Source organism: Sturnira hondurensis, unplaced genomic scaffold, assembly GCF_014824575.4.
Source record: "Sturnira hondurensis isolate 20B ecotype Veracruz unplaced genomic scaffold, ASM1482457v3 Scaffold0005329, whole genome shotgun sequence".
Lineage (NCBI taxonomy): Eukaryota > Metazoa > Chordata > Mammalia > Chiroptera > Phyllostomidae > Sturnira > Sturnira hondurensis.
In genome coordinates, this window is record NW_028077960.1 from 4,603,291 (window position 1) to 4,628,343 (window position 25,053).

General features: G+C 50.6%; 1 protein-coding gene across 4 annotated transcripts; it reads left to right on the forward strand.

Annotated features, from left to right (window-relative positions):
• Nucleotides 1-25,013, forward strand: PKM (pyruvate kinase M1/2). Of its 4 annotated transcripts, XM_037047124.1 has the most exons (11): nt 1-115; nt 11,027-11,193; nt 11,744-11,835; nt 14,196-14,327; nt 14,803-14,989; nt 15,567-15,837; nt 17,344-17,494; nt 17,687-17,839; nt 21,407-21,573; nt 23,406-23,587; nt 24,293-25,013. In XM_037047124.1, the coding sequence occupies exons 2-11, from the start codon at nt 11,040-11,042 to the stop codon at nt 24,397-24,399; spliced, it is 1,596 nt and encodes a 531-aa protein (XP_036903019.1). In that variant the 5' UTR covers nt 1-115; nt 11,027-11,039; the 3' UTR covers nt 24,400-25,013. The 4 variants fall into 4 exon arrangements, with proteins under 4 accessions (XP_036903019.1, XP_036903021.1, XP_036903018.1 ...); XM_037047126.1 differs by lacking the exons at nt 1-115; nt 11,744-11,835 and adding an exon at nt 8,534-8,582; XM_037047123.1 differs by lacking the exons at nt 1-115; nt 21,407-21,573 and adding an exon at nt 20,851-21,017.
• The last annotated feature ends 40 nt before the right edge of the window (nt 25,014-25,053 follow it).

Genomic DNA, 25,053 nt, shown 5'->3' on the forward strand with positions numbered 1-25,053 from the left:
GCAGCTCCCTGCAGCGGAGATAACCTTGAGGCTGGGACGGCCGATTCGGCACTGGAGCGACGTCCCGGTAGCCTCCGAACCTTTCTGCAGCAGCTCGAGCAGGACCACACCGGAGGTGAGCGGGGTACAGAAGCTGGCTGGCTGTCCTTGACCCCTGGGCTCCAGCACCCGGGCTAATGGGGCACCTTGGCGCCCACTCCGCGACAGCGCAGCATCCTGGGCATCTTGGATCTGGTCGGGTCGCGAGAGAGAAGGAGCTGCTCGCGCCCTGGGCCTGCTTTTTCCCAAGTCACATGGGTCAGCCAGCCCCTCTACTGCCCCAATCCCTACCCCCATTGTGGTCCCATCTTCGCCTCCCTGTATTCCCTCCTGATCTGCTCCCTTCCTCCTCCCTCCCCGCCCCCGCTCGCTTCCCTCTCATGCCCCTTAATCCTTTTCCATTCTACCTCTTGTCTTCAACCTCCCCTTGTTCATATGCTTTGCGTGTAATCTCTCCATGACACTCCTCCAGCTTGCAACCCCTCCCGCCCCCCCTCACCCTCTCACCGCTTTTGGGTTTGGGCACCCTGTGCATGCACACCAGTACCCCATATAAGCTCGGGCTTCCGCCCCCCCCCCTCCATGTGGGTCACGTTCTCTGCATCCTCACCCTCTATGCCGCGCGGTCCTCGCCCCTCCCACTCCGTCTGGTCACGTCCGCCTGCTCCCCCGCCCACATCTCTGTCCTGTTCGTTTTCCATCACGCCTTCCAGACTAGGGTTCTCCTGGAGCTGGTGGGCCCGTGGTCTCAAGTGCAGCGGTCTGCAACAGGCAGGGTTGGCCCAAGTGCGGCCAGGATGCAGCGGCGGCCCGGGTTACGTAACCCTTGGCCTTCCCCGCAGCATCGGGAGAAAGGGTGGGCGCTCCTGGGGTGCCCCAGATTCGATGTGGTGGCCTCGGCGCTGCACCTGCCCCTAAAGCGTCGCCAGACTCCATCCCGCCTTGGTGGGCCTGCACGTAGCGACCGTCGCCTGGGACCCGCCCCGCGGGACGATTGGCCTGCGGGCCCGTTACCACCGAGCCGCAGGTGAGGCTCCACCAGCTGTGCCTGCGGCCCCGTGGCGTCACCTCTGCTTCACGTTACTTAACGGATGCGCCTTGGTTGTAGAGCGCTGAATGGTATAGAGCCGGTGTGGATTTAGTACCAAGGCCGCATTCATTCAATAAAACTGTATGCTAGGAACTTTGAGGGGAACGTGATAGAGACCGGAATAACTAGAACGACCATGGCCCACAGGGCTCACAATCTCATACGAGAACGAACATAGGCGTTATCACTGGTTAGTGTGGTGAGGAAGGTACACATTTTCTGCTTGGGGAAGAGGGTTGGCGGTAGGTCTCACAAGGTGGCTGCGCACTGGATCTTGAAGATGCAGGAAATCACTTCTTGGTCTGACGGTTATTTAAAGCCCAGGTCATGGGAAGACACCCTTGGTTTCTCATCCCTGTTGCTAAAACTCAGAACATCCATCCTCTCCTGTTCAAGGGATCCTGACGTGTGACATCCAGACGTGATGGATAGAGGCATTGGGAAGCTGTCCACAGGCTTTTACGATCAGGTTTAACTCATTAATACACCGATAAGGAGGGAATCAGCCTCAGGACCTCAGTTTTCTAAGTGCAAACAGTAACACTTTTCTCATGATTGTTGAAAAGATTGGTTTCTATATATGCACCTAGATGTATATATGTGGAATAGGCAAGTGCAGTGTCTAATCCTTGGTGAGATGTTAGGAAATGATTCCAAGTGTATTCTCTTAGTCACTGAGCAAATTAATACCTAATTGAGCATGAGGGCTCATCTTCATGCCATCCCTACACACATACTCATGGCTAATCTTTGGGAGTCTAGATACTAAGTATCTCCTGGAAACCAGTTCCCTCAGGGATCCGGTCCACTGTTTACAAAGTAGCTAGTAATGTTACTTTGAAGCTCTCCCCTTGCAACAGAGTTTCTTTGGTCCCCTGAGAAAGGGTAAAACCTCTGCCAGAGATGTCTAACCTGCGGCCTTTGGGCCGCGTGAAGCCTAGGGTGGCTATGAATGCGGCCCAAAACAGAATTGTAAATTTACTTGAGATACTGTGTCTGTGTGTGTGTGTGTGTGTGTGTGTGTGTGTAAGAGAGAGAGATTATGTGTCCCAATGTACTTAATGTGTGGCTCAAAGCAACTTTTCCAGTGTGGCCCAGAGATGCCAAAAGGTTGGACCCAGGAAGACAGGGTGGGTATTTCAGTCTTTAGTGTTTGTAAGAGTAGAAAGAAACAAAACTTGCAGCCCCAAGACTGAAATCTTTACATTCCATCTCTACCTGTCTTGAGTTCTTTCTAGGATTTGCTCAGCCTGCTAGTAAGTGTGAAATTAGGATCGGAGGCAGAGGGCAATAGGCACCCCCGGCTGTGCTGGGGGTGTGGCCACTCCCTAGGGTAACTGGAGGTCTTAAGTCAGGACTCCCACCCTGCAGCATTGTTAGCAAATAATTTGCCCTCTGGTTGTTTGCAGGTGCTGCCGGGAATACAGTGGGGCTGTTGGGAGGGACTGGGTGTTTAAGCTATTGCCAGGTCTGTGTGTGGGGGCAGGGAAGGCTCTGTGGGGAAGATGACTCAACCTTTCAATTTATCTGCTTTTGAGAGAATTCTCTTCATTGGGTGAGTGGAAAACTGCATTGTGGTCTTTGCAAATTTAAAAAGTCCCTTCGCCCCCTGTGAGTCAAATAATGAAGCATGCATTTCCCTCAGTTAAAAATGTCTCAACTAAGTGAAAAATGGTTGGTCCAGGTCCCCGGCCTCTCTCTGCTGCTTAAAGAGCAGAAGTGCAGGGCAGAGCCCTACACCCAGTCCGTGCACCTGCATTCCCACGCCTGCAGTGGGCATGGCAGCCATTGGGGATCAGGGCTGTTAGTGGACATGCATAATGCCTGAAAGAATGTCTTGAACTCACTTCTGAGTTACTGGACTTAAGCCAAAATATATGGACGTTATAGTCTCTTCCTGTTTATTCCAGCTGCTTTCATTTTAAGCACTGCATTAGAAGTAAATAACGTTAGTGTTAAATTTATAGTTTAACCAAGAGCATTAGTGGGGCTTTAAGAAATGCATCCCCCAGTGATTTGGCAAGTTTGGTAGCTATGGCCAAACAGCGAGCACCTTACCAGAGTTACTTCTGTGCTTTGAATGTTGTGACATCAATGTGGGGTGACAGAAAAAGCCATTTCATTTCTTAAAGCTGTTATTTCTTAATAGTATGCAATGGAAGAAAGAAGGAAATGTCTGTAAGCAGGAAGGTAGAAAAATGTAACTCTTGACTTATAAATTAACACTACATGGGTTTTAATTAAGTTTGCTTCATCTTTTATGAAGGCATACCAAGAGGTATTATTTTGACCATGAACTGAGCTCAAGGAAGTTCGGGAAAGTGGTTTATTGACATTTGTTATTTCTGAATCATTCCAAGGATCCACATTCAAATGCCAATTAACTGGTGAGGATCCATATTCAATCTCAGTTAACTGGCACACCACAGGAATGAGTCACCCATGTGAGCAGAGTTTTCTTGCAAACTTGTGGAGGATCTTGTGAGATGTGTAAGTGAGATTTGTTTGGTAAAAGGTCTTTTAGCACCTCGAGTCATTACTGTAAGCATCAAAGTCTGGTTTAGATAGGGATAGAGCTTCATGAAGACCATTCTTTTTTAAAAAAATTTTTTTTTACTTTTAAAAAATATTTATCTTTAGAGGGAAAGGGAAGGAGAGGAGAGAAATATCAATGTATTGTTGCCTCTCGTGCATCCCCTGCTGGGAACTGGCCTGCAACCCAGGCATGTGCCCTGACTGGGAATCNTCACCCATGTGAGCAGAGTTTTCTTGCAAACTTGTGGAGGATCTTGTGAGATGTGTAAGTGAGATTTGTTTGGTAAAAGGTCTTTTAGCACCTCGAGTCATTACTGTAAGCATCAAAGTCTGGTTTAGATAGGGATAGAGCTTCATGAAGACCATTCTTTTTAAAAAAAATTTTTTTTTAATTTTAAAAAATATTTATCTTTAGAGGGAAAGGGAAGGAGAGGAGAGAAATATCAATGTATGGTTACCTCTCGTGAGTCCCCTGCTGGGAACTGGCCTGCAACCCAGGCATGTGCCCTGACTGGGAATCAAACCGCGATCTTTTGGTTCGCAGGCCTGCACTCAATTCACTGAGCTACATCAGCCAGGGCTAATGAAGACCATTCTTAATGCCACCGTACTCTCTTGGAACTTGCATTTTTCACCAAGAGCCAGCTTTAGACTAGATAAATGAATAATATTCTTCAGAGCTTTGTCAAAGAAGCTGTTCTGGGAAAGGTGAGCCAAGGTGGGTGATGGATGGTAGCGTGCAGCCTCTGCCGGGCCCGTGTGGCCTTCTGATTTGACTGCTCAGCTTAAAGCGGTTGGCTGGGCCACCAAGCAGTGCTGCCCCACCCCTGCCGTGGTTTGTGCCAGTCTGCACGTAGGAGAGCCAGGCTGCAGTACCGCTGGTGGCCTCTGAGACTAGCCTCCCCCAATCTTGACCATAGGCAAAGCTCCCGGGGAGTTCTAAGCCTCCATTTCCTGATGTCAGCAAACCGTTTGGAAGGCAGACCGGGCCTTGTGGGGGTGATGTCTAGACCACTGTGATAGGCAGTGAGGCCACTGGTCATAGTGTCACAGAGTATGGGGCAGCTTCAGTGATGCAGTCCAAACATTCTTTGTTGTTATTTTAGACAGTGGACTCAATAAAAGTTACCATCAGATAGGCAAACATTTTTAAAATCTAACAGTATAAAGTGTTTTCAACGGGGTGATAAGGCAAGAACTGACATTACTGATTAGTTGTAAGTGGGCTTAACCGCTTTGGGGAGCAATTCAGCAATATTTAGTAAAGTAGAATATATATAAGCACACCTTATGGCCCAGAAATTTCATCTCTGGATATCTAGACGCTCACACAAGGAGACGTGTAATAGGAGAGTTGTTATGGTATTGAACCCCGGGGGGAAATTGGTTTAATGAGGGGGATGGCCGACCAGTGAGGGAATACATGAATACAGCATCTAGCAGTATAGGGGTTTGTATGAGTTAACTAGATCTATCTGTCAGCTGGATAGGTATTAAATGTGCTGAATGGGAAAGCGAGGTTAATGATATTTGTACAGTGTACTCCTCGGGGCATTTTACAGGACTGCGGTGCTCAGTATAGATGTGGGCACTTGAACTAGAAGGACACGGAATGCATGACAGTGGTAGGTGTCAGTGTTTTTGATGGGGTGTGAAGGGGCTGAAGGGGCCTGGAGATGGAGAAAAAAATAAACCATAAAATTGTAAATTTTTTTAAGTCTAAAAAATCTAGTTAAATGTTAATGGTCAGTTCTGGGTGGTAGAAACACAGATGTTATTGTTTCTTTAGCTCAAAACAAAACAGAAGCAAACCTGTGAGACCCTTGTGGGGGGACCAGTCCACTATCAAGGTCAATGCTCTTGGTGAGCTGGCATTACTCTCGGTTTGTGCCTCCTTTTTCTCCCACCAGCTACATACAACGCAGGGCGGCTCCCCCTTTAAATGCTGAGGGCACTGCGTCATTATTGCCTTAAGGCTGGTAAAAAGACATCATTACACAGCACAATGAAAGCTTCACCCAAACTTTCTCCTTTAGGCTGAAGCAGTTCTCTTTGAGCATCTACCATCAAACAAGGAAATCTGTGTTGTCTGTAGTTCTAGCCCTGAATAAATAAAAGCAAGGGCATTTTACTTGATTCCACAGGCAGGTTCATTTTGTTTTGTGTGACCAGGTAAGAAGTAGACTGCTTTCCGTTACGGGGCATACGGAGTGTAGAATGGACTCCATATCTCTCAGCTAAAAACTGCTTAACTTCCAGAACCCACTCTTTATGCAGATACACTGTTGTCATGATTCTAACTGTTTATTGGGATTCATGCCCATTCACTCCAGACCCCACCAGGTTCTGTGGCTGGTGCAGCACCTGCTTGGATCTGGTGGCCACAGTCAGATGAGGACTAGTCCTGGGAATTCTGTTTTCCCTGCTCCGCCCTCTGGGGAGAGAGTTTCTGGGGAGCAGGCTGGCACGAATGCCTTGTCCTGTGTATTGTGATGCAAACTTTCTTATGGATGCTGACCTTCTAAAGATTTGGGAACTGAAAGGCCTTCATGCCCTGGCCTGGGAGCTCTGTTGGTTAGAGCATCATCTCAATATGCCAAGGTTGCAGGGTGCTTCCCTGGTCAGGGAACTTAACAGGAATCAACTAATGAATGTGTCAACAAGTGGAACAATGAAACCCTGTTTCTCTCTCTCTCCCTCACTCCCTCTCCCCTCCTCCCTCCCTCCCTTCCTCTCTCTCTCCTCCTTTCTCCCTCTTCCCCCTCCTCTCTCCCTCTTCCCCCCTCCCCCCTCGCCTCTGCCCCTCCCTCCCTCCCTCTTTCTAAAAATCAATGAATAAGTTTTAAAACTTGATGTCAGAGCAAGGAAGACAATTGGCAGGCATCAGGTGCCATCATTGTTGGGTTAGTCTGCGTGGTGAAGTTGGCATCAAAGCAAAATCGATGCAGAGATTCCTCGCTGGGTAAAGGTTGGCTGGTGCACATACAGGCCAGGCCAGTTTACTAGGGCAGAATGATTCGAGCCTTTGAAAGAATTGGTGGAGTGAAGTGGGAATCTCTCAGCACTGCTTTGCCAACAGTACTGGTTCTAAGAAGTGACATGTCGGGTATTTTGTTTTGTTTTTTTTAATGAGTCCCCCTACCCCCTGCTGGTTTTTGAAGAGTAACACTGATGAAACTCTAGTTTTAGAGAATCAGAAAGCAGCGTGGGATGAGAAAGGACAGGTGGGTGTAGGGCACCTGGGGCTGAGCTGTGACTGCCTGCTCTATCCTGTCAGCCGCACTAAGGCCTCCGACGGTGTCTCGTCTCTCACAGAGGAGAAATGGCTCTGAGGAAGATCCTACTGCAGGGGCTCAGGCTCAAGAACGAGGCTCCTGTACCTGGGCGCAGCGCTTCCCTCCATCAGTGGCTGTGCCGGGCTTCCGCTGCTGGCCGGAGGTTGGCTCTGCATGTCTGTGCCTCCCAAGGAGGAGGATGCGCTCCAGTGAGTCAGGACTGGCACAGGCTGTGCTGCATGTCCTGGCAAGCTCTGTTCAGACAGTAGCATGAGGAAGGGGAGCTCTTCCCTGAGGCTGGCCTGGAGAAACCAGGACTGGGGCTGGGAGAGTCCAGAGAGTGTGTTAGGAGAACTTGAGGTGGTTAGTGGGATTGGCGGCTTGTGCACCAGAGAAGAGGCAGGCAGGAGAGACCAGTCGGTGGCCCAGGGATGAGACATGAGGTCTCCGGTTTGGTAGAGGGCCTTAAGGACCAGCTGAGACCCTGGGGGAGTTGGGACCCACTTGCTGAGAAGCAAGTTTTGTTTTCATTGTAGGTGTGTATTTCCACTCAGATACCAAACAATTTTTTTGTTAGTTTTGCACCTAGTAGCCTGGGTGATCAAAACATCAGAGCTTGTAAGCCTCAGACGTAATTCATGGTAGTGAAATAGGCTGGTGTTTGAGCCCGATACAATTATTTCTGCGAAAGGCATCCCCTGGCCCTGAAGGCAGGCCTTCTGCACCAGAGTACAAAGGCTTTGCCGTGAGGCCTGAGGACGGACTAGACAGGAAGAGACGTCTGCTGGGTTTGGGCATGTGACTCAACAGGTTTTTGGATTTTCCCATGAACTAGAGTAACTTTTCTTTTTTTGCTCTGAGGTTCCGAATGCATCAAGGTTGATCTTAAGTCAGTGAAGCTGCCGCGTGGTGACCTAGGATGGGCCTGAGATGGTTATCATACCTTCCACACTTAAACACTATTTCTGAAGCACGTAAAACAGCAGTTGCTTAATAGAACTGGGAGCTTCCCATTTGTTTTAATTCCAACACTTACCAGGATGCTTTTTGTTTTTTCGGAAGAGGTATATTGTAATTTTCCTTATTATAGGCATATTTCATATCAGTAAATGTATTAGTAAGGACTAAATTTCGCTGGACTCCTACCACCCAGATGGCATGTTAACATTTTGGCAGCTACCCTGCCCGTCCTTTCCTGTGTGTTTCATTTAGTGTCCCTTCCATCTGAACAGGGGGAAGGACCAGGTTCTTGTATAGAATAGTGAAATGTTAGTAAACCACACAATTCGACTTTACAGGGGAAGAGATCTTTGGGTATGGGGTGGGGGCGGAAAAAGCATCACAGAGGACCCAGGAAGAATTTTCTGTTCTCAGCTTCTTGGTATTTTATGGGGAGGCTTGTGTGTTCCTCTGTAACACAGCTGGAGCTCTGGGAGCAACTACCACCTGGACACCTGGTTATTAAGGTAACTTTTCTGTTATCCAGAAGAGCTTTAGTTACACTCAGCTTTACCTTAATCCTTGTACAGCTCCGCAGAAAAAACCTTATTCAGCTCCGAGCAGTCTTTGCAAGTGGGGCCAAGGAGCCACCCTGAGCCAAAAAACCATTATGTCACCGGAAGCCCAAGCCCAGAGAACACAAGGTATGACCTGATGATTGGTGGCCCCAGCCAGGTCTTAGAAAGGAGACAGTAATGTCTCAGGTCTAGTGAAGAGCCTGCTCGCTGATGCTTATTAAGGTTGGTTACTCCAACCCAATCATTCAGATCGTATTGTATTTACAGCGTAGTCTTAAGACTGGATGGCTCCCTCCCCTTGGAGGGAGGCCCCAGCAAGGCCCCTGTGTTCCAGTTGGCGCCGTGTGCCACCTGGTACCGCCTCCTCACCAGACTTACCTAATCCCAGCTGGGTGTTCTGAAGGCTTCATAGCCCTGCTTCAACCGAGAGCGCAAGCTCAGCGACCTTGGCTGCCCAGGCCATCCTGCCCAGGATTCAGAAGTTCCTCAGATTTGGGCTCGGAGAAATAGAAGTGCCACTTTGATTTTGACAGAGAGGCATTAAGATACATGAAAAGGTATTTAGCAGATACTGGGATACGTCCAAGTGCTAGAGGTATAGAACCACATAGGTTATAAAGGAGCAGGTTGGTGTTGATTCTGGGGCCTGGTCTGTATGTATTATGGAGTTGGGAAATGCCGTGTGGAATAGTTAACCGGTATCTTATTTCCCTGTTTGAAAAGTTTTAGACTCTATAGTTGTGGACTTGTAGCCATCAGTTTCTAATAGCTGATAGGTTTGCCCTCAGCTGGTCACAAAGATCTCTTGAGAATGGAAGAGATGAGTTTAGATGCCAGAACCACCCAAAGAGGCCAACCAAGTCAGGGAAGGAGAAGGAGTAAGGGTTGTGTGTGTGCGGGGCGGGGGCGGGGGGGCACAGGAGGCTTTCATTTGGAGCCCTGAGATTTAGGAGGGTGTGGGGCGGGGCTAAAGAGGGATTTGTATCTGAGCCTGGGCTAAAGCATGGAGGCTCGAGGGTTTTAGAAGGAGTAGCCCTTGGTCAGAACTTGAGAAAAGGGACAGCCTTCTGATGAGGAGGGTCACGCTTCTGCTCATATGCCCTTACTTCACAGCTCCTGAAAGCACTGGCCAGAAGCATCTGACTTATTTGTCTCAAGGTACCTAAGTAACTGGCTGGGTTTAGTTGTAAGTCTGTAATGAAGAAAAGCAAAGGTCAGGAAACTTGTCAGGATTGTAACTGGGCTGGTTAAGTACCTGGAACAGGTGGTCTTGGTTATTGGGAGTGGTGTGCTTATTGGACTGAACAAGGGAATTGGGTTGGTTTAGTTGTAAGTCTGTAATGAGGAAAAGCAAAGGTCAGGAAGGTTGTCAGGATTGTAACTGAGCTGGTTAATTACCTGGAACAGATGGTCTGTGTTTCTGGGAGAGGTGTGCTTATTGGATTTAACAAGGGTATTGGGTTGGTGTGTCAGAAAATCAGCTGGGGAAAGATTTGACAAGCAACGTTAGTCTCCTCATGTTGCAGAGGTAGTTGTAATAATTTTAGAACTAGACCAGGGCCATTGTAGTTATCATTGGTTTTGGTTTTGGTTTTTGGTTTCAAAGAGTGATTTGAAGCTTTCTTTTTAAATATTTTTTAAAAATGTATTTTTAGAGAGAAGTGAGGTAAGTTGCCTCGCACACACCCACAACTGGGAACCTGGCCTGCAACCCAGCATGTGCCCTAACTGGGAATTGAACTGGCGACCTTTAGGTTTACAGTCCCGTCCTCACCAGCCAGGGCTAGCCTTGGTTTTATGCACATGGCTTTGCACATCGTAAAGTCCTTCTGATCAAAAGTAGATGTGGTTTTTAGGTACAAACTCCTGGGATGAAAAAAATTGCACTCAGGGACCTATGTGGGACTTTGCTTCTTGTCCAGGGGCTGATTTTTATTGCTTATCCGTAGGCGAGGACCTACTTGGAAGAATGAATTTATGTGGTGTTTTGGGTTGGTGAAAAGCTAGGACCCCAGAGCTAAGAGGACTGCCTGAGTGGTGGCTGTCTTCACAAGCAGGAACACCACCTCGTGTTTGGGTCGGCACTGTTACGAGGCAGTGCGGGTGCCCCACCTCATAGCAGATGTTTGTAGCTTTGAGACAGCTCTTCATGCAAAGATTTGGATTTACTTAGGTTCTAAACTAGGGGTGAATTCTTTATATCACTGAAAGATGGTTAAATTTTGTTTTTTAGGAAACTCTTTCAGTGCATGTAACATGATGTTATTTATAGGATTAAGCAGGAAAGCTGTCAAGGTAGAAACTAGCCCAGTGTGAGGGAGGTCTGCTTACACTGGGTGTCTGGCAGATACATGCATCGAGTGCGCGGTTTCAGCTCGCAGTCCCGTGAGCCCCTAGTCCAACTGGAGCAGCACCCGCATAGCCAGTGTGTGCCGGCTTCCCCGTGGTTTGTGCACCAACCGTGCTTATTGAGTTAATGTGTAAGCAGGAAACAGTCTCCTGTGCCAAGCAGTGTATTAGAGACCCAGGCTGCTCAGACTGATCATGCTCTTCAATCCCCCTGGGCCCAGGACCTCAGAAGCCATGTCGAAGCCCCACAGTGACGTCGGGACTGCCTTCATTCAGACCCAGCAACTGCATGCGGCCATGGCCGACACGTTCCTGGAGCACATGTGCCGCCTGGATATTGACTCCCCGCCCATCAGGGCCCGGAACACTGGCATTATCTGTACCATCGGTGAGTGGGTGTGCCCCTCCCTCCAAACAAGCCTTTGTGAGACAGAGGACTTTTCTTTCCTGAAAAGATTAAATGTAGCAAACCTGGGTGCAGAGCACGATTCTCTACATAGAATCCTATGGGAGCTCAGATGATAGAAAGTTGCAATGAAGAATTAGTATGCTTTCTGCTAAAGGTGAACTTTAGAGGGCATCCTCCTTAGCACATCTGCGTGGGAGCATCGCGAAGACCCAGGAAGGATCTTTTTGCTGTTCTCTGTGCAGCTGAGATTCCTGGCTGGGCTTCAGGGGGAGCAAAAAGAGAGCTGGTCAGGTCTTCTAGGCTTTTCTGCCGATAGACGGGAGCCTGCAGAATTTGAAGGAGATGGAAGTGTCCCCCAAAACCAAGGAAGTAGACAGACACAATAATAGACATGAATGTGGCTTTTGAAAAGAATTTTGAGCTGCTCAGGGGAGGAACAGTGTATGGGGGACAAAATATCAAAAGTTCTTTAAAACCTAAGCAAGTTTAAGGTATTAAGACTTACATCTTTAAAACATTTTTTTACTAGGCCCAGCTTCCCGATCGGTGGAGATGTTGAAGGAGATGATTAAATCTGGGATGAATGTGGCTCGTCTGAACTTTTCTCATGGAACTCATGAGGTGAGGCCCGGCTGGACAGTCCGGCCACTGGAATGGCTTGAGGAAACAGGGCGGGGATGCCGTGTTTGTTTAGCCACAGGGGACCAGGCGGCCACGAGCCTGGGAGTTAACAGCCAGCGGAAAGATTGCCTTCACTAGCCTGTCCCTACTCTCCTTTCTCCTTCTCCTGCCGTCTCAGGTGGCCACGTCTCCTTACACAAAGACGACCCTCTTTGTCATTAGCCATGGTTCTCCCATACACCTATGCTACCATTAGCCCTCACAAAGGAAAGTAGAGGGTTCTGCTCTTTAAAGCATTAGGTTCTGGGCCACAGAGCTTGACACCCCCACCCTGGGATTTCTGTCATAGCTCCTGTTGCAGTGACAAACCAAAAGATCGCCATGCAGATTGATTCTGGCCTAGTTTAGACCCAGATCACTGGGCAGGTCCAGGAGAAGGGTTTTCACTTGGCAAGTTAAGGACTGAGTCTAACACAATAACACTGCCCGACAATTCATACACTCTTCAGCGCTGTGTCCCCAGCCGCTCCCTTCCCAAGGGTTCTGGTGCCTGGAGATAAAACTAAGTCGTAACACTTCCCCAATCCTGGTAGGATTGTATTAGTGCTTGGGCTGTTGACGAGCTGACCTAACCTGTGGACAGAGACCTTTCCTAGGGAGCAGGTGGAAGGTATGGGGAAGTCCTCATTCCTGCTTGTGTCCCGAAGTCCATAACAAGCTCATTTGGGGAATGTAGGGGTTCCATGGGGGACAGTGCCTTTTAAAAACCCACAGGCTCAACTATAGACCCTGGGATTTCACACTGGCATTGATAAAGGAGTAATGGATGAGGCAAATTCTTCCCACTCTTGACTTTTGTACTTCCTGTTCAGAATAAACTGCTGCCCTGTAAGGGCAGGCAGCGAGGGGTTGCCCTCTGGCATTTGGGAGTTGGTGTTGAGTTTAGACTAAAAATAAAGCTTCGGGAAGAGCAATTCAAGCAGTGAATTTCTTCTTTCTGGAAACATGAGCCTCTGCCTGATAGGTTCCCCCACCCATGTTCCATAAACAGCCTACGGCCTGGCAGGTAGCTGGCCTCCAAATGTCATGGCGGCCTGACCAGTTCAGAGGAACTGCCCAGCAGGCACCTTAGGCAGGTTTGAGACACATCTGCAATGGCGTGGTGTAATTTTCCAAAGGTGTGGGTCCTTAGCAGGAGTCACCAGAAATTACCACAAGAGTCAGCCCAGAGAGAGAGCCAAAGACATCAGTGAGTTCACTATTGATCCCTACTGCTGGATCGGGCATCCAGGGTCTCCTGTGTTCAGGGGAAGGAGCAGAAATAGATTTTAAGGAGTTGACCTTTAACCAGGCGTCATAGCCTCTCCCGTCCAGTAAAACAACACCGCACGCCCTGAAACGGCAAAGGCACACACACGCTGTCTGCTGCACCTGCTGCGGGATTTGGGCTCTGGTTTTGTTTCTAAGTGCAAGAGGCATTTGGAGATAATATGTGCTGTAAACTCTTAATCACAGATTAAAATTAGGATTTTTTTTTTTAAAACAAGTCCCTCTTGTGGGTTTATTTTAGGTTTCTAAGACCAGGATGAAGTGGTCCCAGGGATCTGGGTTTTGGAAGCCGGTCTGAAATTGTTCTGATAGTACATGACATAATGTAAACAAGCGTTAGTTTGACACTTTAGCTTTGAGCCGAACAGTAATGGCACATGGCAAAAAGAGGAAGGGCTTAAGAGAGAAGATTAAAGTCGGGATTTGTTGTGAAAGGCACCTTCCTGCCTCTCCCACTTCTGCCTCTAATCAGACTCTGGAAAGGAATCGTGGAAACGGGCCTGTGTGACCTTAGCAATAGGCCACTGTTTGTTTAGCTTGGGTTACTGCTGGCTTACTTAAATGAGTTTGAGTTCAAGTTGTAGCCGGAATCAATAGCGAAAAGGCGCAGAATGACCAAATCTATTTATCTGTCATTGACTGGTAGACCAGTACTGTCTAAACATAAGCCTGGGCCTTTTACTCCTGTCGCCTGCTTTTTTTTTTTTTTTTTTTTTTTAATGAGTTCTGAGGAAAAGAGGATCGCTGAGGAGACATGGACTTCTCTTATGTTAAGATATGTTTACACCCATGCCTTTAATGGGTTTCTAAGATTTGCCCTCGTGTGAGTGGGTGTGCGCTGTGGTAGAAGGGGGTGGACGCCCAGAAGGCTGCACTTAGCAGGGAGCGAGGACTTGACGTGTGGATGGGGCTGACGCTGGGCAGGGGGTGGGGAAGATCTGAGCATCCCTAGGTCTTTCCTGGGCAGTCGGCTCCAGCCCAGGGCTGGATCCCAGTGTGTGGGAGCTTATCATTTCTCCTCCTTTCCCCAGTACCATGCAGAGACCATCAAGAATGTGCGCACAGCCACAGAGAGCTTTGCTTCCGATCCCATTCTCTACCGGCCAGTTGCGGTGGCCCTGGACACTAAAGGACCTGAGATCCGAACTGGGCTCATCAAGGGCGTGAGTATCCTGGGCAGCGGTGAGAGGGAAGGTGCAGGGGTTGGGAAGCCAGGGATGTCCCTGGCCGTCTCTGCCCTGCTCGGAGCCGCGTTCCTCAGAGCTTGGGTCTGTAAATGAGGGTTTTATTCATCACTGTAAAAAAATGTTGATTTAATCTCCTTGGCTAAGAAACAATACCAAAAAGGAACCTTTTTTACTCTAAAACACTGCTTCCAAACTTATTGCCTATAAGGAGTCATTTATCTCTTTTCCCCTATCATTAAATAGCATAACTAAACATTGTAGGTTTTTCTGGGGTTCTTTCCTTGGGATATGCTAGGTTAGATAACGGGATTCTTTATTCCCAAGGGGAAAGCCCTTAGTGTTACTACTACTTGAGATGTGAGCATTGTTCCCTGGAGGAAAGCGCTGCTCTTCCTGCCAGGAGGGCCTGGTCTCTCAAGTTCAGGCTCATGGCTCGTTCTCTCACCTGCAGAGCGGCACGGCGGAGGTGGAGCTGAAGAAAGGGGCCACTCTCAAGATCACTCTGGATGATGCCTACATGGAGAAGTGTGACGAAAACACCCTGTGGCTGGACTACAAGAACATTTGCAAGGTGGTGGAAGTGGGCAGCAAGATCTACGTGGATGACGGTCTCATTTCTCTGCAGGTGAAGGAGAAAGGTATGTTTAAAACCAGCTCTGATCTCTAAATTTTCTGGATACCAGGAACAGAGGAAGCTTGTCTGGCTCGTAGCAAGACAGAGTCTGTATTCTCAGGAATTCCCTTTATAATTCCTTATCCTCAAAAACTGACTTCAGTTCTGTTTAGTCTTGCTTTGGGGGGGAGCATATACGATTGATTTCTTATGCATCCTCACTACTCTGGGCTTTTTGCTTTCTTTTTCTGTCCCTCAGTGTGATATACGCAGGGCTCCAGTGTGTGGGAATGACAGCTCATATTTTAAGTTTCAGGCGCTATTCTAAGCATTTTAAATGATAATTTGTTTAAATTTACGAGTGGGTATTATTCATATTTAGCAGGTGAGGAAACTGAGGCACAGAGTGGCTAATTGATCTGCCCAAGGTTGCACAGTTAGTGGAGTTGGGATTTGAACTCTGGCATTATGGCTACACAGCCCTCAAGGTGCTGCTTCCCAGTTCACTGTCCTGGGGACGAGGCAGCAGCTTTTCACTTCTTCCTTCCTGTGGAGAACGTGCCCTCATCGATCTGCCTCTCCACCTACTCCATTTCACACAGGTGCTAACTTCCTGGTAACAGAGGTGGAGAACGGTGGCTCTTTGGGCAGTAAGAAGGGTGTGAACCTCCCTGGGGCTGCTGTGGACCTGCCTGCCGTGTCAGCAAAGGACATCCAGGATCTGAAGTTCGGGGTAGAGCAGGATGTAGATATGGTGTTCGCATCTTTCATCCGCAAGGCATCTGATGTCCATGAAGTCAGGAAGGTCCTGGGAGAAAAAGGAAAGAACATCAAGATAATCAGCAAAATCGAGAATCATGAGGGGGTTCGGAGGTAAGTGCCCACTGTCTGTCCCCCCATGCTTTAGCTCCAGACCCGCTCTCTAAGAGCCAGATGCACCCTGTGAATTACCTGGCTGCCTGTGCCTCAGATCGCAGATTGCTGAGCATGTTCCAGACCCGCTGAACCACAGTATCTGAAGGGAAGAAGTGGAAAGCATTGGTATTTAAAAAAATAAAACAACAACAAAAAAATGTTTTCCAGGTGATTAGGATGCCAGCATTCTGACATCGTTCCAGAGGTCCAGGCACTGGTCTTGGAGGGCAGGGTCCCTGCTTTCAGGGTCGGGAGCCATCGCACTGTACTCTTGCTCAGGAGCACTGCCGTGCCTGCTAGAACGTGTAGGAAGGCAACCCAGAGGGAGACAGCAAGCTTTTAGGAAGGGACCATGTGAAAGGGAGCTCAGGGCCTGGTGTTGATGCTAAAGGTCACGGCCTCCGAGTCTTCACTGAGAAAGCACCAGGCTGTATCCTGGTATCAGCTTCCTCGAGGGCACATGCGATTCTCTTTTAGGCTTAGATTGTCCCAGCTCAGTCCACCGTCTCCCCAGTGCTCACCAGCTAGAGCCAAATGACTATGGCCAGCTTGGTGACATCTGTTCTTTGGCTTCCTACTAGAAGAAACACAAGTCAGTGCAGCTAAAACCCTACCAAGGGTGTCCAGCCTTTTGGCGTCTCTGAGCCACACTGGAAGAAGTGCTGTCTTGGGCCACACATAAAATTCATTGCAACAAGTAATCACCAAAAAAAATCTCATTGTGTTTTAATTGAGTTTAGGATTGGTATTGCATTCACAGCCATCCGGGGCTGCGTGCTGTGCAGACCCGAGACTTTCTCCTGTGGATTAGACGCGTGCTTGTGGAGAGTGGAAGAAGCAGCCCTACTCACTATTTACATAACTCGGTTATGACCTTGTTGCCCTCGGCTTTGTGTATGTCCTTTGTAACAGGCAGTTTGGGGCTCTCCCTCTGCCATTCTGATAAACCAGCTGACCTTGGCCTTGGGCTAGGCAGACTCATATGTCTGTTTCCCTTCAGCAAGTTGGAGGGGGTTGCCTCACAGAGCAGGCCTCAGGTGTCCTCAGCTGGAAGAGGCTGTTGGGTCCTTGAATTGGGAGCTGTACACAAACGGGCCTCGTTTCCTCCTTTCTGCCTTGGAAATGCTGATTGGAGTGGAGATGGCAGAGACCTCAGGAGAGGCTCATAAGGTGCAGATGGAGAAGTGAGCCCGTGGGGCTCGAGGAGGGAACCTTGCGTTCTCCCCTGTCCCCAGTGAAGTATCCATACGGCTGTTGAAGAAACTCAGCAGACTGAGTTGAGCCCCTTTGGGGCACTAAGGTAGCTGACACTTGCTACCACCTGCGCTCATCCATAGTGTGACATCATGGACGGTCGTTCTGCAGTGACAGCTAAACCAAAGAAGCCTGGGAAAAAATTCTTTGCCTCGCCATATTGGTGGCTCCTGTTCACATGAGCTGTCTCTTTCCACCTTTCCCTATCAGGTTTGATGAGATCTTGGAAGCCAGCGATGGGATCATGGTGGCTCGTGGTGATCTGGGCATTGAGATTCCTGCAGAGAAGGTGTTTCTTGCTCAAAAGATGATGATCGGGCGGTGCAACCGAGCTGGGAAGCCTGTCATCTGCGCCACGCAGGTCTGTTCTGCTCCTCACTACACATGCTAGCCCTGGTCTCTTCCACAGACCCGTCCTCGTGTCACAGGTGCATACACGCGAGTCCCTTTCCCTTTCCTTTGTGCACCTACACAAAACCGTCCCGTGTATGTCCACGCTCTCCAGGGGTTCGGCTTTGTAGTCTTTCGTCTCTGATGCTCTGTCCTCTCTCAGATGCTGGAGAGCATGATCAAGAAGCCCCGTCCTACCCGGGCAGAGGGCAGCGATGTGGCCAATGCCGTCCTGGATGGAGCCGACTGCATCATGCTATCTGGGGAGACAGCCAAAGGGGACTACCCCCTGGAGGCTGTGCGCATGCAGCACCTGGTGAGTTGGTCGGGCTTGCCCGTCTCCCGGGCTTGGGCTCGGGCTGGGGTGGAGGCAGCTCGGTGCACAGCCTTTTAGGCTTCTGCACCCACGTCTCTGTTACCTTTCAAATTGCAATAAGAGTGAGGAGGTGTGTGCTGGGAGCATGTGTGGGTTTTGGGGGTGTTTTTTTCCCTCTGTTCTACCTTCCTTGCCCACAGGGCCCTTCGTTTCCTTTTGTTTTGGAGGCTTCTCTTTCATTAGACACAGCCCAGTCACTCTGGCTCCTTCCCTTGGCTCACATACTGGGATGATTGTGCCTCTTCCTCTGAACAGCCCAGAGGACCTGAGTTCCTCTTCCCTACTCTGGAAAAGGCCAAGGACTCCCACTCCTAGCCATCCTCTTCATTTGGCTTCTATTTTGACTCCCCACCTGTTACGCAGACAGGTGTCACCCCCACAGGGGCCTCCGAGCCCGCTCTGGGGCCCACTGTCCACACTGATTGAGTTCACTGTGAGCTGGCTTTGCATGGTGCCTGCAGCTGGACCTGCTGTGCTGAGCTGTTACACTCATCCAGACTGTAAAGCAGGCTTTGACAGGTGACAGGTCCACAAACAGAGACAGGTGGAAGGATGGCTGATCCTGGCTGGCCTTGTAGTGAGAGCATGTGGAGGTGTCCTGGAGGTGACTTTCCTTTTTTTCCCAGGAAACCAGGCAGGCTGTTCTGTGCTGCCACTGCCTGGCTGCTCCTTGTGGCTCGGTGCTCGGATCCTCCCCCCCGGCCCCCATCTGCAGCGGCTCTAGAGCTTACTAAAGAGTTAACATAGGGTTCCACTATCAGGGTTACTCATGCCTGGGAAAATGAGTGCGCAAATCAACTTCCTCACAGTAGTCCTAGGTCAGTGTTTATAATGTGTAACTCAGTAACCTTGTCTCTTATCCTGAAATGTTTTTTCTTTAACCTTCCTGTTCCCCTTCGGTCAATGAAGGATTCCATGCCCTTTGTGTGACCCTTCCTCTCCTGCATGCCCCCAAATTTAAAACAACCCCCAGGAAAGAACATCTGGATTAGATATCTCCCTTTCCTCCTCCATTTTCTGTGTGTCCAGTTATTATGCATAACTGCCTTCTGGAGAAGACTTGTCATTTACAGTTTAACACCTTTTCAGTGGTGAACCAAGACATCTTGACTAAAGTTGTCTTCTGGGCCGTCTTCGAAGATGTCCCCAGGAGCCCTGAGTGCCTTCACAGGCACGCCCCAGTGCTGGGACAGTGCGCTCCCTCTCCCAGGAGACAGTGGGCCTTGACCCAGTCACGTCTAGAGTGCCTGCTGGTATATCATGGGTTTCTCCACACGTGCCCTCTCTCTAATTACCTTGCCTAGATGTGTGGCCTCAGAGATAGAAGCGATCTAATGTACTGAGCCATGGGACCATGCTGGGACTGTCATGTGTCTGAGGGCAAATCATGTAGCCTTCGGGGCCTTATCTGTAAAATGAATTAGTTGGGATGTGTTTAATTATACACTTTATGTTAAATATTCACTGCAGTTATTAAATGTCTGATAAGTACCTGTGTTGATTGAGGTGATCTTTATAAGCCCCGGGAGAAACAGATGTCACCCCAATTTATAGAGGAGGGCTATGTGATGATAAAGCCTGAGTTTGGACCCAGATCTGGCTTTAAAGCCAGTGCCGTGTCCTGTAACACAGCACTGCATCTCACAGGAGACCGGGCCAGAGACTAAGAATCAGGCTCTGTGCTCTGACTTCCGTCCCCGTGTTTGCCAGACTCCAATCTTTTCTTATAATAGATGGACAGCTTAGAACCGCAGGGCTTGGATTACATGGCCCTGCTCGAAAGATAAGTTATGGCGTCCAGGCCGGTTGGGGCCAGCCTCTCCTTTCCACGTCCCAAATTAACACTGGCTGACAGCTTCTCTTAACTGTCCACTGCTTTCCCCTCTGTCCACCCGATGCAGTTAATGACCTGCAACGAAGGGCCGGGTGGGACCAGGTATGGTTCAGCTCCCGCCCTGTCCTGTCCTGTCCTGTCGTTCGGGCTGCATGCATTCATTCTTGCAGAGAGAAAACCTTTACTGCAGCGAACCCTGCCGCTTGTCTCCTCACTGTCAAATTAACGAGATGATGTTGCTGATTCTTCCCGCACCTGTTATACATTCTCTTAAGGTGCTGGCGATAGCATTGTAATCCTCTAAAACTTAAATTTTCTTTCTAATTCTGGGTATTATCTGAGTAGGTGGTCTGTAAGTAACTCAGTGGCTTTCTCATGACTTAATCATTGGGTTTTAATCAGATGTCTTGTTACGCTTGCCCGCGTGCTTCCACAGGCATCTGTCTCCACATGGCTGTTCTGCGTACCCTCCCAAGTTCGCCAGTGTTCCACCCTCCTGCTCAGAGTGCAGCCGGGCTGCATGGTTCTGGCTGTGCATCAGCCCAGCTTCCCACCACTGCTTTGTGCATTTCTATGGCGGGCCTTTGGAAGGCCCCGTAGCACCCCTGTGCCTGGAGCCCAGTTGAGTGCTCCATGTGTGCATGGAAGCTGGGCAGAAATCTCGGGGGAACCGGACAGCCATGTGAGGAGAGGGCCTGCCTGTTCCTTCCTATAAGCTGTGTCATAAGGCAGAGTGGTCAAGTCCTGCCAGGGTGCAGCCCCGGCCCGGCTGGGGCATGTTTCCATGCTAGGTGCTACGGCCTACCGTCGGACTGTCTCCCTCCACTCCCCCCACTTCCAAAGTTTCTTCGGAATGAAGGACCAGTCCCGCCCCCCGCCCCCCCGCCCCCCGATGGAGGGAAGACCCAGTAGTTGGGCTGGAAATCCTCCACACACCCCTGAGCAGCCTTGTACCACCCTGCCTCTCTGCATCTGCCTGAAGGATAGACTTAGCCAATTAACCTAAGGTTACCTTCTTCTCTGATTAATTCCCCGTTCTGTATTTCCATGTTGTCTCTTTTTTCCCCCCTCTCCTTCTTCCCTCTTCCTTGCCTCCCCTTCCCTCTGAACTTTACAGATAGCTCGGGAGGCTGAGGCAGCCATGTTCCACCGCAAGCTGTTTGAAGAACTTGTGCGAGCCTCAAGTCACTCCACAGACCTCATGGAAGCCATGGCCATGGGCAGCGTGGAGGCTTCTTATAAGTGTTTAGCGGCAGCTTTGATAGTTCTGACGGAGTCTGGCAGGTAGGGCCTTCAAGGCAGGTAACCCTGCAGGATAACCAGCCTCTGGCTGCAGCTGCTCTAGAAGACAGCCAGGGCCCTGGACTCAGAGCCTCTTTTCTCATCTGCAGGAAGCCGGCCAGGGAGCTCAGGGCAGGGCAGAGCTGAAGGGTCTCTCAGCTCAGTAGGCACAGGCGGTGTCACAGGCACCTGGTGAGGGACTGGTTCCTGTGAGTCTTGATCTTGCTCAGCTCAGGACCTGTAGTGATTGGGCTTGTGTTAGCCTTTGCACCCAGGGACATGTTCCTCGTCAGCTGTCTGTGGGACTCTTTCCCCTCCTTCTCCCATCGCAACACAGCTCTGACAAAGCTCTGTCCCCCTCTCGTCCCTCTGGACGAATGTTGCTCCCCTAGATTGCCCGTGAGGCAGAGGCTGCCATCTACCACTTGCAATTATTTGAGGAACTCCGCCGCCTGGCGCCCATTACCAGTGACCCCACAGAAGCCGCCGCCGTGGGCGCCGTGGAGGCCTCCTTCAAGTGCTGCAGTGGGGCCATAATCGTCCTCACCAAGTCTGGCAGGTAGGACGTGGCAGCGGCTCCTGGAAATGCCCTGCTCGGTGGCACGTTTCCACGGGGGTCCTGGGAGCAGCACAGTGAACGATGCTCAGGTAGCACTGAGCCAAGGTAAGACCCTGCTGCCTGCCGCCTGGACCCTGCAAGGAAGGAGCTTCTTGCGCCCTCCCTCCAGGGTCCAGGAGTGAGCAGCACCCGTTCCCTGGGCTCCGAGGACTCCAGGCAGCACTTTAAAGTATGGGGGGATCATTTGGGTCCAAAGCAGATCTACCCATTAAGATGACCTAGAGATTTCACTACATAACTGCAGATAGACAACTGATTACTTGGTATTTAAAAGCTGATCCTAAAGTAGATCACCAGCTTTGATGATCTCATTTACTGTGCACTCTTTAAAAGTTCATTTTGGAAAAACAGTGCTGTTCACTGACATGCCGTTTGGTCAGTGCATGTCCGTCTCTCTCTCTTTGAACTCGGAAGACATTTCTGGCTCAGGAAGTTCACCGTGTTGTCACGCAGCCAAGCTGAGGCCTGTGTTTGGTCACTGACTCGGGACCCCTTCCCAGTCCTGGACGTTGAGTTATCGTCCTTCATGTCCCCAGTCTCAGGGCATGCTCCTTGTCCCTCCCCACGGGCAGCTATGGTTTCTTGGGAGACGAGCCAGACGGGCAGTCCCCGTTCACCCGGCGGCAGCAAGGGAGCTGCCTGCAGACTTCAGATCTGTGCTGGTTCCCTTGGCAGAGCACTAAGGGTAGGCAGCTCCAGAGACTGGGGTTGACCTTTATGAAGAGGTCCAGCCTTCGCTCTTTGACTATTTTTAGCTCTAGTCTCCTGGGATCTCACACTTAGCCCATCCTGATGTCAGCAGTTACTTCCTTCTGAAAGTCTTGCATGGAGGCCGGGCTGTAAGCAGAGCATCCTCTGCTGTAACATGGCTTAAGTTTCCTCGACACCTGTTGAGTGTCCTCATGGCTTGCCTTCTGGGGCCCAGTCCCTCCTTCATCCCCTTCCCGACTCCTGAGACACATCTGTAAGTGCAAGCGAACACTTACACTTGCACAGGAAGTGTACAGGAAGTACCCGGCCCCAGAGGGACGCCTGCCTTCCGAGGGACCCTGCGTAGGCAGAGCCACCCCCACCAGCACTTCCAGCTGCTGGTCTTGCCCTCTGGGTAGCACCCAGATTTCTAAGCCTCACTCAAGATACCCAGGTTTGACTCGATCTCTAGAACTCAGTTGCTGGGACTGTTTCAGGGACCTGGAGGATGTGTAGGCTGGGGACAGGGCCCACTAGTAGGGAAGGTGGCTTGTGTTGTAGATTCCCAGGGGGTGGTAGGCTCTGTTTCTGTTCTCTGCGGATGTCAAGAGTCAGGTGCTGTTCACATGCTCCTTGGCTTATAGGAGTTACTGGCCTCCAGAGAAGTGGGTGCTGGGAGGCTGGGCCAGGGCTGCCTCCCTGTGCCAGAATGGAAAAATTCGGAGGGGGCGTTCTGCCAACTATGGGCCATGTGGGGAAAGTGGGTGAGACTGACCATGCTGGGTCAGTAGGATCATGGGGCTCCGGTCTGTAGGGAGGGGTGGAGGACGGATGAATCACACAGCCGTGGAGCAGAGTGATACGCTGTGGAGGGTACAGGAAGAGACTGCCCTGGCCACGGGAGGCAGTTCCTGGCTCCCACAGCAGGGCCCAGGGAGGAGGTGTTGAAATGGCCAGAGAGCCTCGGGCTGGCATAGTGAGTTGGATTACAGCGTAAGCCATAGAAGCCCCTGAGGGGTTTCCTGGGAGGCCTCTGGGACACTGTTTAAAGATCTCTTCGGCCTCTCTTTATCCCATCTTAGGTCTGCTCACCAGGTGGCCAGGTACCGGCCCCGTGCCCCCATTATTGCTGTGACTCGTAATCACCAGACGGCTCGCCAGGCCCACCTGTACCGTGGCATCTTCCCCGTGGTGTGTAAGGACCCAGTGCAGGAGGCCTGGGCTGAGGACGTGGACCTCCGGGTGAACTTGGCCATGAATGTTGGTACGTGGCTGGGAGCAAGGGTTAGAGCCTGGGGTGGGGCTGCTTGCACACTGGCTCCCTGGGGCACTGTGGGGAGGGACGGGACATGCAGACTGGAGGCTGCAAGAGCCCTGGCTGCTCTCACTGGGAATGTTCTCTTTGATTCCTTCATCCCCTTCCTCGGTGTCTTGGGCCGAGCCCAGGAGGGGAGAGAAGGACTTTGCGCTGTGGAGCTGAGCAGCCCACTCTGTCTCCTCACTCTTCCAGTCTAGGCCCCCAAGCCAAAGGGTCCCAGATAATCAGGATTGTTTGTTCTTTGGCATCTCCTTACTGAAGTTTTCTAATAAAACTGGTCAGAGCTCCTGCACCTGCACTGTTGGGTGGCACACACAGATTGTGTACTGATGTGGACTTTGTCCCTGTGTGAGTATAGGATGCCATGGGATGAGAGGAAGCAGCTAGCTCTGATCTCAGGCAACGCTCTCTACCCGTAGAGTTTAAAATGAATGATGTCCAAAGGTCCCTGCCGATTCTGCCATGGGAATGATACGGAAATCTCAGGACTGCCCTCACCCCTTTGCTGGGGCTCTGAGGCTGGTGCCACCTTGTGGTGTAAAAAAGTAATAGCCAGCCCTGCTTGCTGTTTCTGGGTTGGGGGGGCAGTGTGCCAGGTTCATGCCTGCTTCACTTAGCATTGACTCACATGCTTCCCTCCTCTTCCTTCAGGCAAGGCCCGAGGCTTCTTCAAGAAGGGAGACGTGGTCATTGTGCTGACTGGGTGGCGTCCCGGCTCTGGCTTCACCAACACTATGCGTGTAGTGCCTGTGCCGTGATGGGCCCCAGAGCCCTTCTAACCCCTGCCCTGTCCCTTTCCCCCAACCCATCTATTAGGCCAGCAACGCTTGTAGTGAGTGCTCACTTAGGGCTGTGGTGTGGCACTGGTGGGCTGGGACACCAGGGAGGAAGATTAACGCTTCTGTATAACATGGCTACTTTTAAGACCCGGCTCGGGCGAGGTAGCCCAGAGCTGGGCTACCGATCTTTTGGCCCCACCAAAGCAAGAGAGGCAGGGGTGCAGGACTGGAGGCTCCAGAGCTTAACGTAGAGGCCAACAGCTCCTGCTTCTCCATTGTGCAGTCTGTCCAGTTCCTGTAGAAATATATACTCAGAGCACCCCCAAGCCTTGTCTGGGGTCAGGGGATGGCCAGCTAGAGAAGGCAGCGGTTCCAGTGTCAGCAGACTCTGGCCCTGGCCTTCGCTTGCTTCTCCAACCCCATCAGCCTTTCCCACTCCCACCTCCTTGTGCACTTCGGTTCCTGTACTCGACTCGGCTGTCGCTGCAGACAAACACTCCACCCTCCACCTTCATTTTCCCCACTCCAGCTGCCTCCAGGCCTGTTGCTATAGAGCCTACCTGTATGTCAATAAACAGCAGCTGAAGCACCTATATTGCGTCTCTTTTTTGATGGGGGTGGGGCTGGTCCCTG